The 17,289-nt window shown below is 43.5% G+C and overlaps 1 protein-coding gene across 41 annotated transcripts in view; it reads right to left on the bottom strand.

The window, feature by feature from the left end:
* Window positions 1-17,289, bottom strand: part of OBSCN (obscurin, cytoskeletal calmodulin and titin-interacting RhoGEF) — a 166,718-nt gene that overhangs the window by 139,715 nt on the left and 9,714 nt on the right. For 39 of the 41 annotated variants that reach the window (XM_086707175.1, XM_086707103.1, XM_086707095.1 and 36 more), the window contains exons 7-9: window positions 16,343-16,618; window positions 15,641-15,916; window positions 14,722-14,997 (exon numbers count right to left, since the gene is read on the bottom strand). In XM_086707175.1, the coding sequence (XP_086563301.1) occupies window positions 14,722-14,997; window positions 15,641-15,916; window positions 16,343-16,618 (828 nt within the window). The remainder of the gene's footprint in view (window positions 1-14,721; window positions 14,998-15,640; window positions 15,917-16,342; window positions 16,619-17,289) is intronic. The other 2 variants (XM_086707218.1, XM_086707217.1) reach the window with 2 other exon arrangements.

Here is a 17,289-nt window from a genome sequence, read left to right as displayed (position 1 = left end):
TGTGTGTCTATGTGTATATATGTGGGGGTATGCATGTACGGTTGTATGTGCACATATATGTTTGTGCATGTCTTTGTACATGTGTTTAAACGTGTGTATGTTGTTGTATGTGTTTAAATGTGCATGTATGAGGACGCCTGGGTGGCTCAGTTGGTTAAGCATCTGACCTCGGCTCAGGTCATGATCTCATGGTTTGTGGGTTCAAGTCCCACATCAGGCTCTGTGCTGACAGCTCAGAGCCTGGAGCCTGCTTTTGGACTCTGTGTCTCCCTCTCTCTCTGCACTTTCCCCACTTTGTCTCTCTCTCTCTCAAAAATAAACGAACTTTAAAAATATGCATGTATGTATATGTATATGTGTCATGTATGTATGTTTGTGTGTATATATGTTTGTGAGTGTGTATGTGCATTGAAATTTACATGAATATATGTCTATGCATGTGTGTATGTGTGTTGTGAGCATGTATATGTGTTTATGTACATGGGTATATGTATGTCTATGCATGTGTGTATGGATGAGCATGTATGTGTTTAAATGTGCATGCATGTGTATGTGTGTGTGTTTGAGATGGCCTGCCACTATCTGTGCCCAGGAAGAAGCACATGTGGGAGCCCTCCATGATTACTCTGACCCCACAGCTGAGCCCACACCATGAGGCCCCCAGCTACAGTGTTTTGCCTTCAAAATTCACCTGAATGAGTTATAAATATCCCTGAAAGGATGCTTAGGATTTGTCCCACACTAGAAATGCCAAAGTTTGGGTCCATCTACATAGTTACAGAAAATTAAAACCCATATTTTTACAAAAACACCTGCACTTGGTTCCAGTTCTGGGCATAAACACGCCACCCTGTTTCAGTCACCAAATGCAGTCACAGGGCCATGGAGCAGCCATCTGAAGATTCTCAAAGTAAGCAGCAGCAGGCAGATTGGGGAGAAAAAACAGAATTCAAAGTCCACCAAACCAGAAGTGAGTCTACCTTTCCCCCCTTGCCTGCACTCAAGGCAGCTCAACATCCAGAAGCAGGTCCCCATCCCTCTCCCAAAACTTAGGGAAGAGAACCCCAAGTGCTGAGAGAGAATGGAAGATACCCCATTTTTTCTCCATGCTCTCATGCTCCAGCCCATGAAGATTAGAGACCCCTAGAACACTGAGGGTATAGAATATAGTATTCCTATGCAACTGAAGGAGGACACTGATATTTCTCTTTTCTATCATTCTGCCACTGGACACCGGTGCAGGTGGGACCATTAAAAGCAAGTATCACAATAACATGCCTAGAGCTCCAGCTTCCCAACTAAAGACCTGAAAAAGAAGACAGAAGATCTGGAACAGGTGGTTGTCCAGAAATGCCAGGGATCAACATTGAGTCACATTTGAGTGAATATGACCCCAAAAACCAAACCAAAAATTTTGAACTCTGAACTGTGCAGAGGCCACTGTCCAGAGCCACACCTACCACTAGGTGGGCACATTCAGGACAGATTCAAATGGCACTGCAAAGTCTCTGTAAAGAAAACAATCTACGGGGAGTTGGCAGGAACCCATAGCCTGAACTCAACAAGGCCTATTTCCAGCTTTACTAAGATCAACATCCCTCATTAAATGTAAGACTCAGGGTTTCAAAACATACCATTCAGTATATACGGGATGCCATCCAAAACAGCCCCCTGAAAAACCAGGAAGCTCTCAGTTCACATGCATAGGAGAAGACTATTAACAGATACCAATGTCAAAATGACACAGATGCTGGAAATATCTGACAAAGATTTTCAAGCAACTATTACAAAAATGCTCCAACAAATGAAAGCAAATACTCTTGAAAGAAATGGAAAGACAGAAACTCTCAACAAAGAAAAACAAGATATAAAAACCCAAATGGACCTTTTACAAGTGGGGAAATAAAATAATTGAAATAACTCACTGAATGGGCTCAGTAGCAGAATCCAGACAACAGAAGACTTACTGAACTTGAAGATAAATCAATGGAAATTATTCCATCTAAACAAGAGCAAGAAAGGGAGTTTTTAGATAGAGCCTCAGGGATCTATGGGATGAAACCAAAAGGACTGAAATTCATCTCATCAGTCCTGGAAAGAGAGGAGTAAAGGTCAGAAAAATATTTTCAAGAAACAGTAGTTCAAACCTTTTCAAATTTGGTAAAAGACATTAACCAGATTATGAGAGCCCAGTAAATCTCAGACAGAATAAATCCAAAGAAATCCACACCTAGACACACCATTTCAGAGCCACTGAAAATTAAAAGACAAAGACTCTTGAAAGCAGGCAGAGAATACAAACCCATGATTTGTAGGGGAACAGCTTGAGTGACCATGAATTTTTCTCATCGAAAATTAGTGCTGAAAGAAAGAACCATCAGCCCAGAATTCTGTATCTAGCAAAAATATCCTTCAGGAATGAGGATAAAATAAAGACATTCTGTATGAAGGGAAGTTAAGAAAACTCACTGTCAGCCAATCGCCTCTACAAGAATCACTAAGGGAAATGACATTGTAGGAAGATTCAGAGCATCAGGAATTAAGGAAGACCAACACACATGGTAAATATTTGGGTGTTATGGACTATGAACTGTCTTCCCTCCCATGATCCATTTGTTGAAGTCCTAACCCCCAATTTTGGCATTAGGACCCTTAAGGAGTTAATTATGGTTAAAAGAGTTCATAAGGGTGAGACCCTAAAACAATAGGACTGGCACCTTTATAAGAGAGAGATACCAGAGATCTCTCTTGCCCTCCATAAACCCACAGAAACCAGGCCAGAAAAGGAGGCCTCACCAGTACATGGCCAAGCTGGCACCTTGATCTTGGGCTTCTAGCTTCCAGAACTATGAGAAAATAAATTTATGTTGTATACACCACACAATCTGTGGTGTGTGTGCGTGTGTGTATGTGTGTGTGTGTGTGTGTGTGTGTGTGTGTGTGTGTGTGTGTATTTTTAAGTAGGCTTCAAGCCCAGCACAGAGCCCAATGCAGGACTTGAACTCATGACCCTGATATCAAGAACCAGACCCTTAAGCGACTGAACCACCCAGGCTTTCCCTGTGGCCTTTTGTTATGGAAGCCTGAGTTGACTAATACACTGGTGAAACAAAATAGACTATTCTTCTTCCATTGAAATCTTTGGAATATATTTGATCATTGAAATCAAGAATTACCACATTGTCTGATGAGGTTTTCAATGGTAGACATAGTGCATAAAACAACTAATAACATAATGGTGGGAGAGTAAAAGGACCTACAAACTGATAAAAGTTCTACATCCCAGGGGCGCCTGGGTGGCGCAGTCGGTTAAGCGTCCGACTTCAGCCAGATCACGATCTCGCGGTCCGGGAGTTCGAGCCCCGCATCAGGCTCTGGGCTGATGGCTCAGAGCCTGGAGCCTGTTTCCGATTCTGTGTCTCCCTCTCTCTCTGCCCCTCCCCCGTTCATTCTCTGTCTTTCTCTGTCCCAAAAATAAAGAAACGTTGAAAAAAAAAATTTAAAAAAAAGAAAAAAATTTAAAAAAAAGTTCTACATCCCAATTGAAGTAGTAAAATAATGATTCTAAGGAGTTGAATATATTTAACACAATCCCTAGGGTGACCACACAAAAATATACATAGAACCACAACAGACAAATTAAAATGGAATACTAAAAACATGCCAAATGACCCAAAAATGCAGGAAATGTGAAAAAAAGGGAAAAAGAGAAAAAATAGAAGCAAATAATAAAATAGTAGGCCGAAACATACCAATTATTTCATTAAATGGATATAGTGTAAACACACTGATTACAAGATAGAAATTGTCAGAATTGATTTTTTAAAATGTACCAACTTTATGTTAGCTACAAGAAACCCACTTCAAATATGTGTAGGTAAAAATAAAAGAATTTTAAAAATATACACAGTGCAAGCAGTAATCAAAACAAAACTGGAATATTTATATTAATATCATATTAAAATTAATTTATATTAATATTATTATATTAAAATTAAAATAAAGTAAACCTTTGAGCCAAGAAAATTACCAGAGATATTATAAAGATAAAAGAGTTACATTTTTTTTTTAATTTTTTTTTTTCAACGTTTATTTATTTTTGGGACAGAGAGAGACAGAGCATGAACGGGGGAAGGGCAGAGAGAGAGGGAGACACAGAATCGGAAACAGGCTCCAGGCTCTGAGCCATCAGCCCAGAGCCCGACGCGGGGCTCGAACTCCCAGACCGCGAGATCGTGACCTGGCTGAAGTCGGACGCTTAACCGACTGCACCACCCAGGCGCCCCAAAAGAGTTACATTTACAAAGAATGCATAACAATACTAAATGAGTAAGCCCCTGACAACAGAGCTTCAACACATGCAAAGTAAAAACTGACAGAACTGAAAGTAAAATAGCCCACATGTATAGCTGAAGTTTTCAACACTCTTCACACAACAATTGATTGAACTAGTAGACAGAAGATCATCAGGGGTATAGAAGAATCAAACCATCAACCAGCATGACCTAACTCATATTTGTAAGGCATTCCACCCAACAGCAACAGAATATACCTTCCCTTCAACTATACATGGAACATTTACCAACATAGGCCATAGTAGTTCAGAAAAGAAATTTCTAAAACATTTTTTAAATTGAAGTAATACAAAGTATGTATGTATGTATGTATGTATGTATGACCAAAATGGAATTAGACTGGAAGTCAATAACAGAAAGATAAGAGCATGCTTCTGAAAAATATAGAAGTCAAAGAAGTCTCAAAGGAAATTAGTAAATATTTTAAAGTGAACAACAATGAAAATCAACATATCAAAATTTGTAGGATAAATTTAAAGCAATGCTTAGTGAAATTTTAACACTATTAAATATTTTTAATAGAAAAGAAAAAATTCAATCAGTAATCTATACTTCCACCTTAAGAAATTAGAAGCAAATAAACCAAGAGCAAGTGGAAAGAAAAGTAATAAAGATAAGAACAGAAATCAGTTAGATTGAAAAAAATAGAGAAAATCAATGAAAACCATATCTGGTTCTTTGAAAAGATCAGTAAAATTGATAAATCTCTAACAAGACTAGTAAAGAAAAAAGAGAAAAGACCTAAACTAACAATGTCAGGAATGGAACAGAACATCTCCCAGACCCTGCTGGCATTAAAAGTATAATAAGAAAACATTATAAGCAACTCTATGCACATAAATTAAACAAATTTGATGAGACAAAACAATTCCTCAAAAACCACAAACTACTAAAACTTGCCCAAGAGGAAATAGGTAACTTGAACAGTTTCATCACTATAAATAAAATGTTTTCAAAATTTAAATCTTCTAAAGAAACAAATTTCTAGGTTAGGAAGACTTCACTGACTTTATCAGGGAAATAACTAAAAAAACAAAAATAAAGAAGGAAGAGAAGGGGCGCCTGTGTGGCTCAGTTGGTTAAGCATCTGACTTCGGCTCAGGTCATGATCTCGCAGTTTGTGGGTTCAAGCCCCGTGTCGGGCTCTGTGCTGACAGTTCGGAGCCTGCTTCGTATTCTGTGTCTCCCTCTCTCTCTGTCCCTCCCCCACTTGGCCTTTCTCTCTCTCTCTTTCTCTCTCTTTCTCTCTCAAAATAAAAAAAAATTAAAAATTAAAAAAAGAAGGAAGAGAAATCACATTGATTCTACACAATCTCTCACAGAAAACAGATGAGAAGATAACTCTTTCCAACCTATTTTGTGAGGCCAGCATTACTCTGGTGACAAAACCAGACAAAGACAGTATAAGAATACTACAAGCCAGAATTCCTTAAGAAAATAAATATAAAAATACTCAACCAAACAGCATCACATTGAATCAGAAACAGGTAAAAAGAATAACAAACCACAATCAAGTAGCCTTAATCCCAGGATTACAATGCTGGTTAAATATTTTAAAATCACTCAAAGAGATGTCAGCAAAAATGGCAAAATAACTTTTTAAAAATTGCATAAACCTTGCAAAATTGTTGCAGTCAACTTTTTTAGTGTTCTGGAAATTAACGGAAGGCTTGCAGCAATCTAGGAGGCATGTACTCAAGGAAAACAGCTGAATCTCAGTAAGAACATCAAGATTTGTGGTGTTTTAACATACCCAATCCTCATACTCTCCTCCCTAACTCTGAGGTAGCCTGGAAAACCAATAGTCCACAATCACAGGGAACACTGGCACTTGGAACCCACATGAGGGAGTAGAATGAGACAAGAGCTCTTTCACAGCCCATTCCCAGGGAATTATCATTATTTGACCTATTGGTGGTTCACTGGAAAACTCCACTCACAAGCCTGTCTGTCTGTCTGTCTATCTGTCTGTCTTCATTCCTTCTTTCCTTATTATTCAAACCTAAACAGAAGGCCATCCCATGCAAACAGCCTTTTCCCCATTGGCATTTGTTGAAAACAATCACATGCACTAATGATCATGGCTGCTCGAAGTGGGGTCACAGTCAGGCAGAGAAGAGGCTAACTAATCAGCTTACAAGGAAAAGCTGAAGAATGAGATGTCCATAGAGGGCTTTGGAAAGCTCTGGCACATCCCTGGGCATCTAGAAGTCCACATATATATATGTATACTCAGGAAACACTTGAGTAGGCCCTAAAGTCACACATCAGGCTAACCTTGAGGCTGTAAAGCATAAAGTAAAGACAAGTGTAAATTCAGAAACTGCCTTGCTGAGTGGCATATGCATGTAACAACACAATGGCCCTTGGCAAGAACTGGGAGACCTCTTGGTTACTGGCATCTAAGGAAATCACTACAAAACCATTAGCTGACCAATAAACTAACCAATCAGAGACTTCAGTGGTTCACACAGCACAAAAATGCATACTTCACAGAAGTCGTTCAGAAAAGTCACTGGACACACAAACAACAGCAACAATAACAAAAAGCAACAACAACAACCTGGGGGAGGGGTTGGAGAATCTGAACTCAAGTTCCCATGTTATATTATTTAACATTCCACTTATCAACAAAGAATGACATGGCATGCAAAGAAGCATGGCCTGTTACAGGAAGGGAAGCAGTCAACAGGAACTGTCCCTGAGAACACCCAGATACTATCTCACCAGTCAAAGTCATTATGTCATCTATTTAAAATATGTTCAGAGAACCGAAGGAAATCATTTCTCATAGAATAAAGTAATGTTTGAGGAAAATGTCTCACCAAGTAGAGAATATCAATAACAAGATAGATTTCTAAAACTAAATAGAAATTCTATATTTGAAAAGTATAACTGAAATGGAAAGTCACTAGAGGGATTCAGCATCTGCTTTGAGCACACAGAAGGAAGAATTAGCACATTTGAACATAGGTCTCTTGAAATTATACAGTATGAGGAGCAGAAAGAAATAAGAATGAAGAAAAATGAACAGAGCCTTAGATGCCCATTGGGCAATATATGCACATGGGGGATATTTATAGGGAGAGGGCAAGAGGAAGAGGCACCGAGATGTTTAAGAAAAAAATGATCAAAAATCTCTAAAATTAACATCCAAGAAGTTCAACAAACTCCAAGCAAGACAAACTAATGGAGAGCCACACGGAGAGATTATATCAAAATTGTCAAGAGCCAAAAACAAAAAGAATCTTGAAAGCAGAAAGAGAAAAGCCAGTTGTCACATACAAGGACTCCTACTAAGAGTGACAGCGTATTTCCCTTCAGAAACCATAGAGGTCAGAAGGTAATGGGTGATGTGTTTAAACTTCTCAGTGAAAAAAAAAAACTATCAACCAAGAACTTAATCTCTGACAAAACCATCCCTAAGAGTGAAGGAGAAATTAATACATTCCCAGTCAAACAAACACAGGATTTTGTTGCATTATAACTACCCTGCAAGAAATGGTAAATAGGCATTTCAGGTTTAGATGAAAAAACACTGACAGTAACTTAAAATCATATGTAAAAATAAAGGACAAGAGTAAATATATTTACCAGTAAAGGACACTGGTAAATATAAAAGCCAGTATTTTTAGTTTTTAACTATTCTTTTTTCCCAGATGACTTAAAATGCAAATGCATGAGCAATAATTATAAAACCATAAAGTTAACTGACTAAATTTGGTATATGAAGACATAATTTATGATGATAACAACATAAAGCTGTCCTTTGTGTGTGCACACAGAGCTGTAAAGAAGCAATTTCTTATTTAAACTAAGATGGTATAATTTTAAACTTGATTATTATAAAGTTAAGATGTTAACTGTCAAAACCACTAAGAGTAGACAGTAGACACTAAGAAAAAACTAGACAGGTAGGTAGGTAGGTAGGTAGGAAGGTATATAGACAGACAAAAGAGTAAATATTGTACATAAATATATATAATATATATAAAGTCATGTTAAATTAAATATAGTAAATATATATATTTAGTTCTGAGTACAGAAAAAGAAGTGAGAAGGAAATGAAAATAGAAAAAAATAAGTTAAATGTAAAAACCGGTAATAGAGAAAATAAGGAGCAAAAAAGATATGACATATTAAAAGAGAAAAATACAGGGTGCTTGGGTGGCTCAGTCGGTTGAGCGTCCAGCTTTGGCTCAGGTCATGATCTCATGGCGCATGAGTTAAAGCCCTGCATCAAGCTCTGTGCTGACAGCTCAGAGCCTGGAGTATGCTTCAAATTCTGTGTCCTCCTCTCTCTCTGCCCCTCCTGTTCATCCTCTGTCTCTCCCTCTCTCTCAAAAATAAAGAAACATTTTTTAAAAATTTTAAAGAGAGAAAAATAGTAGAAGGCCTTCCTTATAAATATTAATTTAACTGTTAATAGATTTAATTCTCCAACTAAAAGGTGGAGATTGGCAAACAGATTAAAAAAATATATGCTGTCTACAAGAGACTCACTTTAGATCCAAAGACACAAATAGGGTTTTTTTGAAACAAATAATTTTAAAGTAAAGATATGCTCCTTACAAAGAGCAACCAGACAAGATGGTTTTTATGTTGTCAGGCTGAACAGACTTTAAGGCAAACCATTACAAAACACTATATATTGGTTGAATAATGTATTGATTAAGGACATCATAAGTTGATAAAAGGGTCAACTCGTCAAGAAGATCTGATAACTATGAACATAAGCACAACTCACAGGAGAGACCAAACTACACGAAGTGAAAACCAACTGATTAAAGAGAGAAACAGACAGTCGTACAATAATAGTTGGATAATTCAATGCCCCACTTTCAGTAATGGACATACAGCCAGACAGGAGCTCACTAAATAAACAGCAGTGCACACCAGCAGACCCAGCTGAGTCTACAGAACTCTTCACCCAACCACAACAGGAAACACACTTCACTAAAGCACAGAGCATGGGAGAGGCCAGGAAACAAGTCTCAATAAATGTAAAAAGATTGAAATAATACAAACAGTCTTTTCCAACCACAGTGGAGTGAAGCTAGAAATCAATAATAGAAGGAAAACTGGAAAATTCACAAGCCTGTCAAAATGAAACAATGCACTCTTAAAAAATTATAAGGAAAATTAGGAAACATTTTGAGATAGATGGAAATGAAAACACAACACCTCAGGACTACTAAGGTGCACTGAAAGTAGTACTGATAGTTGTATATTATAGGTCTATGTCAAAACGGATGAGCACAAATCAATAACTTAACTTCGCACTTTAAGAAACTATGGAGCACCTGAGTGGATCAGTTGGTTGAGTGTCTGACTCTTGATTTCGGCTTTAGTCATGATCTCAGGAACATGGGATTGAGCCCCACGTCCAGCTCCACACTGAGTGTGGAACCTGCTTAAGATTCTCTTTCTTTCCCTCTGCCCATGCCCCCTCACATGCACACACATTCTCTCTCTAAAAAACCATAAAACTATAAAGCTTAAAACTATAAAACTATAACAAACCTATAAAGAGTAAGCAAAACCCCAAGTTAGAAGAAGGAAGGAAATAAAGACTGGAGTGGAGACAAATGAAATAGAGAATAAATAAGCAATAGAAAGAACAAAGGACATTTTAAAAAATCCACAAAATTGACAAACCTTTAGTTAGACTGACCCGGAAAGTTTGAAGTCTCAAATTATTAAAACAGAAATAAATGTGGGGACATCAGTACAGATCTTAGAGAAATTAAAAGCATGGTAAGAGAATACCATGAACAATTGTATGCCAACAAATTGGACAACCCAGACAAAATGGACAAACTCACAGAAATACACAAATTATCAAAACTGACCCCAGAAGAAATAGAAAACCTGAACAGACCTACAAAAGTAAAGAGGTTCAATCAATAATCAACAACAAAATGAAAGGCATCTAGACTGTAAATAAAGAAGTAAAACTATCTGTACATGCAGGTGACACCTTTTTGTATCTAAAAAAAAATATCCTTAGGGGCGCCTGGGTAGCTCAGTCAGTTGAGCGTCTGACTCCAGCTCAGGTCATGATCTCATGGTCCATGAGTTCGAGCCCCATGTTGGGCTCTGTGCTGACAACTCAGAGCCTGGAGCCTGCTTCATATTCTGTGTCTCCTTCTCTCTCTGCCCCTTCCCTGCTCATTCTCTGTCTCTCTCTGTCTCTCAAAAATGAATAAACATTAAAAATTTTTTTAAAATATCCTTGGGAATCCATGAAAGAATTAATAGGTGAGTAAACCAGTTCAGCAAGGTTGTAGGACTCAAGGCCAATATACAAAAGTTCGTCCTGTTTCTGTGTATTAGCAACAAACCATCTGAAAGTGAAATTAAGAAAACAATTCCATTTAAAGAAGCATCAAGAAAAATGAATGCATGGCAACAAACTCCACAAGTCTTTTACACTGAAAACTATAAAATTTTGGGGAAAAAAATTAAAAAGCTTGAAAAATAGACAGGTAGCCTGTATTTATGGATCAGAAGATTAATGTTGTTAAAACAGCAATACTCAAATTGATCTACACATTCAGTACTATAATAATCAAAATACCAGCTGCCATTTTTGCAAAATTTGAAAGCTGATCTTAAAATTCAAGTGGAAATGCAGGGACCTCAAATACTCAAAAAAAATCTTAAAAAAGAAAAACGAACAAAGTTGGAGGACTCACACTTGCCAATTTCAAAACCCACCACAAAGCTACAGTGATCTAAACTGTGGTACTGACATAGACAGTTCTATGTATCAATAGAACAGAATTGAGAATCCAGAAGTAAATCCCAACATTGACAGTCAGATGATTTTTTTAGTGTTTATTTTTGTGAGAAAGAGGGAAAGAGAGAGCACGCATGCACACGTAGTGGAGGAAAGGCAAAGAGAGGGAGACAGAGGATCTAAAGTGGGCTCCACACTGTCAGCACAGAGCCTGATGCGGGGCTCAAATGCATGAGCTGTGAGATCATGACCTGAGCCCAAGTCCAATGCTCAACCAACTGAGCCACCCAGATGCCCCAATATCAACTGATATTTGACAAATGTACCAAGAAAACTCATTGGGGGAAACGTCTGTTCAACATACAGTGCTGGAATAACTGAATCCCCACATGCAGAGAATGAAGCTGGATCCCTATATCACACCATATAGAAAAACTAACTCAAAATGAACCAAAGACCTAAATGTAAGAGCAAAAACTAGACAACTCTTAGAAGAAAACAGGTGTCAACTGGTGTGACCTTGGATCAGGCACTGGTTTCTTAGGACACCAAACATACAAGCAACAAAAGAGGGTACATTGTATTTCATCACAATTAAAAAACTTTTGCGCATCAAAGGACACTCTCAACAAAGTGAATGGCAGAAAATATTTGAAAATGTTTTATCTGATAAGGATCTAGTATCCAGAATATGTAAGGAACTCTTACAATGCAACAATAAAAAGATAACAGAATTTAAAAATAAGGCAGAAGACCTGAATAGACATTTCTCCAAAGAAGACATGCACATGACCAACATGTACATAAAAAGATGCTCAACATCATGCATCATCTGGAAAATTCAAAACAAGACCACAATGAGATACCTCCTCATGCCCACTAGTGTGGCTAGAAGCAAAAAACAAATAGATAAAACAAAAATAATGAGCACTGGCAAGGATGTGGAGAAAGACCTTTGCACACTGTTGGTGGGAATGTAAAAGGGGGCAGCCACTGTGGAGAATGGTCCTCCAGGGAGTTAAGCATAAAATTACTTATGACCAAGCAACCCCAAGAGAACTGAAAATATATGTTCACCCATGTAAGAATGTTCTAGCAGCACTGTTGGTAACAGCCAAACACTGGGATCAACCATGATATGCATTAGCTGATAAAAAGATAGACGAAATGTGGGACGCAATCCACATGGTGGAAATGTTACTGACCATAAGAGAATTAAACACTGATGGTACAGCATGGATGGACCTTGGAAACATGGTGCTCGATGGAAAGAGCCAGACTTAAGAGTCTACATGCTGTATTACTCCATTTAAATAAAGTGTCCACAGGGGCGCCTGGGTGGCGCAGTCGGTTGAGCGTCCGACTTCAGCCAGGTCACGATCTCGCGGTCCATGAGTTCGAGCCCCGCGTCGGGCTCTGGGCTGATGGCTCAGAGCCTGGAGCCTGTTTCCGATTCTGTGTCTCCCTCTCTCTCTGCCCCTCCCCCATTCATGCTCCGTCTCTCTCTGTCCCAAAAATAAACAAACGTTGAAAAAAAAAATTTTTTTTTTAAATAAATAAATAAATAAAGTGTCCACAACAGGCAAACCCACAGAGGCAGAAAATGGATTCGTGAGCCCATGGGGGAGGGTAAACACAGGGTGATGGTGGGTTTAGCATGTCACGGCGTTATGACAATGTTCTAGAACTAAGTGGTGGTGCGGTCGATCACACAGCCTTGTGAATGTACTAAAACCACAGAATTGTATGCTGTACAAGGGTAGACTTTATGGCATTTTACTCAATTACCTGGCACCAGTTCCTGTTCAGCCTCCTATCCCAAGCCTCAACACACCACCAGCTGCCTTCCAGAACTTTCCGGGCACCCTGACGTACACTCACTCCCTGAGCGCCACCCGCCTGATACACTTGGGCTCATCCTCCAGGACCTGATGTCAGGACCCTCCTGCCTGGACCTCAGCCCCACCAAGCAAGCTGTTGTCCCCTCTCTTCCCTACCTCGCCCCCAGACCCTTGGTTCAGAGGCCAGATTTCACAGTGTCTGGACAGGAGGCCTGTGCTTCTCACAGAGCACCAGGGACGGTCTTATGGACAGAGTCTCTCAGCAAAGTCTTAGAAGCTCTGTTACTACTTCGCAGAAAATGAAACTGAGTCACAGGTGGCAGGATCAAATGACCACAAATGGGGGGCCTAGGACAGCAGGCTTTGTTCTTTTCCAGGTCTGGAGGCCAGGAGACAGGTGAAGGTGCCATAGGGCCGCGCTCCCTTGGAAGGTTCCAGGAGGGTCCCTCCTGCCTCTCCCAGCTGCCAGGGCCCCAGGCATTCTGGGTTCATGGCTGTGGCCATATCCCCAATCTCTGCCTCTGTCTCCATGTGGCCATCTCAAATCCCCCTCCCTCATCTCATAAGGACCCACCCTGATCCAGGATGCTCTCACCTCGAGATCCACCTCAACCTTGATCACCTCTGCAAAGACCCCATGTCCACATTAGGCCACGTTCTGAGGTCTGGGGGCACAGGTGAGTTTCAGGGACACACAACACTGAGAAGTTGCCCCAGTCACCCAGCAGAGGTTAGATCTGACCCTATCTACACTCTGATCCCTGCACTGCTTGCCTTGAATAGGGTGTCCAATCTCAGCGTGCAGCCACCCCGTGGGACAGGGCAGTCCCAGCACACACACAGGCCAGCCATGTAACCACTAGCCCACCTCCTCCACCCTCGACGTCCCACTGCTGAGGCAGTAGGGCCAGGGGCACATTTTTCCAGGCTATCTGCAGGGGGGTGTGGCCATCAGAGTGTTTGAAACCACTGAGTTTGTGATAATTTATTGTACAGCAGACAAAAAAGGAATAAAAAAACACCCCTTGCATGTTCTTCCCACCTTGAATGTGATGGCCAGAGCTGTGGAAGCCATCTTGTGACCATGAGGCAACAAGCATTAGAAAGATCCTTATCTTGTGTTCAGGAAGGCAGAGAATTAGAGACAGACAGAAACTGTGTCCCCGGGATGTCCCTGTGATAGACTGTTAGAAGTGGTCCCTGATAAGCCAAGCCTCCCTGCGTCCACACCCCTCAACGGTGGGGTCTACTTCTCCCCCACCTTGAAACCAGACTGGCCTTATGCCTGTCTTTCCACCATACAAGGTGATGGAGGTCATACTCTGACCACAGACATTAACGAGCCCTGTAGCTCTGCTATGCCCTGAGGGGAAGGAGCCGGCTCTCCACAGGGAGAAATGGGCCCTGGGGTGAGGCATCATGAGGAAAGAAAGGGATCCCAGACACAGGAGTGAGCCTCACCAGCATCACAAGGAGAGAGAGGCTTGCTGTCCCAGACAGATGCATCCACTGAAACCACCCCTACTAGGACCTCAGATGCATGGATGAAGCCAGGCTGGATCTTCCTGTCCCAGCAGAAATGAACGGTCTCACTGAGCCCTGCCCGAGTTCCTAACCACAGAACCAACCGTCTCCAAAGTTTGGGGGTACTTCTTACATGGCACCAGATAACTGACTGATACAGGCCCTGACCAAGCTGCAGATCACTGCCCCAGTCCCCACCTATATACTTCCTCCAGGCCTGTTCCTAGGATACGGTCATACATCTACCTCATCAACTGACCTGTCATGTCCAGGCGGAAGGAGACCTTCTCTCCCCTGGCCTCGCAGCTGTACTCCCCGGCGTCCACCTTCCCCACCTGCTGCACCACCAGCCTCCTGCTGCAGCCCGTGGCCTCCATGCGCACTCTGGAGCTGGCACTCAGCTTCTTCCCGCCCTTGTACCACGTCACCTCCGTCTTGTCCTGGGCCACCTCGCAGCTCAGCATGGCGCTGGCCCCCACCTTGGCCTGCACCTCACTGCGTGCCGGCTGCCCCTTGGCAAACACGGCCGAGGGCTCTAAGGACAGGGAGGGACAGGTGGTCAGAGGTCCTAGTTAGGTGAGGTTTCCCAAGACCTGGAGCCAAGGCACAGACACGCTGTAGACTCCAGGCCACCTTGGGAATCCTTCATGTCAGGTGCTGCCAGTGGGACCCTCCTCAGGCACAGGGTGGGGCTTGTGCCCTGACCCCTCTAAGCAGCATGATGGGCACCCTGGCTGGTGCCTGGGGACAGAAGGAGGGAGGCATGGGGGGCAGTGGCCAAGACCCTACTAAGAGCCAGGACTCAGGCAAAGCCAGATCCTGAGAATCCACCAAGATGCACCAATAGGTTCTAGAAAGAGCCAGAGCCTCATTCATCAAGATCCCAATTTAACCTGCCGAGGTGGCTTCCGGCACCTTTTGGGTCTTGCCAGCCTCACTTTTTCATCCTCGAAAAGAGAAAAAGGGCTGCAAATTTCTTATCTTTTATTCTCCATACCCACACTCCTCTCTCATCTAAATGTTAGTTCTGTGGGCACTTTCTTTCCCCAATTCCAGAAGCAACTGCACCCCCACAAGCATTCTTGGAAAAAAGGAAGGGCCGGGCAGCTTGGCCTCACAAGTGCTTGATGCAGCCGGACCTGCTTCCTACCCACCAAGTCCTGGAGGCTGCAGCTCACCACTGACACGCAGCTGGAAGTCCACGGAGTCCTCGCCCACACGGCATGAGTAGGTGCCCTCATCCTGCTTGGTGACCGAGGCTGCCACCAGCCGGTGCCACGTTCCCACATCCTCCTGCAGGAAGCGCTGGCTGGAGCGGCTGAGCTCCGTGCCATCCTTGTACCAGCGCACACAAACCTGGGCCTCAGAAGTCTCACATTCAAAGTGGGCTGGGCCCCCAGCCACGGCATCCACCAAGCCACCAGCTGTGTCCTTGTGCAGAAAGGGAGTGAGCCCTGCAAGGGCACATGGGCAGGTCAGGGGGCCGGCAGAGCCCTGGCCACACATCCACCCACTCAGACAGCAGATGGAGATGCCCAGAGCTCCAGGGCCTCACTGACCAGGGTCCCATTCAGAGGCAGGACTGGCCTGGGATGCTGACCTCTAACCACTCACGCACCACCTGCTCTTAGGAAGACCCTCCCCACCCTCTCACAGGCTGTCCACCTCTCACACCATAGCGTCACTGGAGCCAGTTTCCCAGACTCCCGCTCCCCAAGATCAGCTAAGTCCCCCACCCTCCCACAAGGACAGAGGACAGGGACTCCCACTGCCCAGACCCCCTAGAGCCTGCCCAGAGCTGGGAACATAACGTGTGGCCGTGACCATGGTGATGGTGGGCAGGCGAGGACGTGGACACACACACACACAGAGGACATCACCTTGCACCAACAGCTGGTAGGCAATGCGGCCCCCATGGCTGACACACTCGTACAGGCCAGCATCGTCTCGCACCACATCCCGCACCAGCAGTGCCCGCTGTCCAGCACTCGCCTGGACCTCGTATTTGGGGCCCAGGGGCAGCACGTGGCCGTCCTTCAGCCATGTCACCGCCGCAGCCTGGTCTGAGAGCTCTGCCAAGAGCTGTGCCTCCTCATGCAGCCGGGCCAGCACTTCCCTCACAGCTGCCACTGGACGCTTGGCGGCCAGCCCTGGGGCTGTGTGGGGCCACAGAGGTGGACACAGGGGACGTAGACAGAGGGGTGGACGGGGGGGGCAAAGGGTAAGGGGGCAGAAGGGGAAGGAGCAGAGGGAGAGGGGGCAGAGGGAGGGGGTGGACAGATGGGGAGGGGACATAGGGGATGGACAAAGGGAGGGGACATTGGGGAGGGGACAGAGGAGGTGGACAGAGGGAGAGGGGGCAGAGGGGAGGGGGCAGAGGGAGGGGGTGGACAGAGGAGGCAGACAGAGGGGATGGACGGGGACAGGGAGGGGGAGGGGACAGTGGAGAGTGGACAGAGGAAATGGACATGGAGGGGGAGGGGACAGAGGAGGGGGACAGAGGAGATGGACAGGGATGGGGAGGGGGCAGAGGAGAGTGGACAGAGAAAGCGGACAGAGAGGATGTATGGGCAAGAGAATGAGACAGTAAAGAGTAGACACAGTGGGGGGTGGGGTATGGGAGAACAGACAGAAAAAAAGAGGAAGAGACAAGATTGCAGAGAGAGAGGGGAGCAGACAGATGCAGAAGTGAGGTCCTGCAGCTCCTCCTCCACTCACGCTGAGGCCGAGGCCGCCCCCAGCCCTGGGCAAGCTGCCTCACACCCCCTCCTCTGTCCTGCCCACCACATCCAGGAGACCACCCAGAGCCCACCTGGCCCTAGGGAAG

Source organism: Puma concolor, chromosome A1 (genome assembly GCF_028749965.1).
Source record: "Puma concolor isolate L17-30 chromosome A1, mPumCon1.1.hap2, whole genome shotgun sequence".
In the NCBI taxonomy this organism is placed as follows: Eukaryota; Metazoa; Chordata; class Mammalia; order Carnivora; family Felidae; genus Puma; species Puma concolor.
The sequence above is the reverse complement of the archived record's forward strand: the minus strand, read 5'-3'. Positions and strand labels throughout refer to the sequence as shown.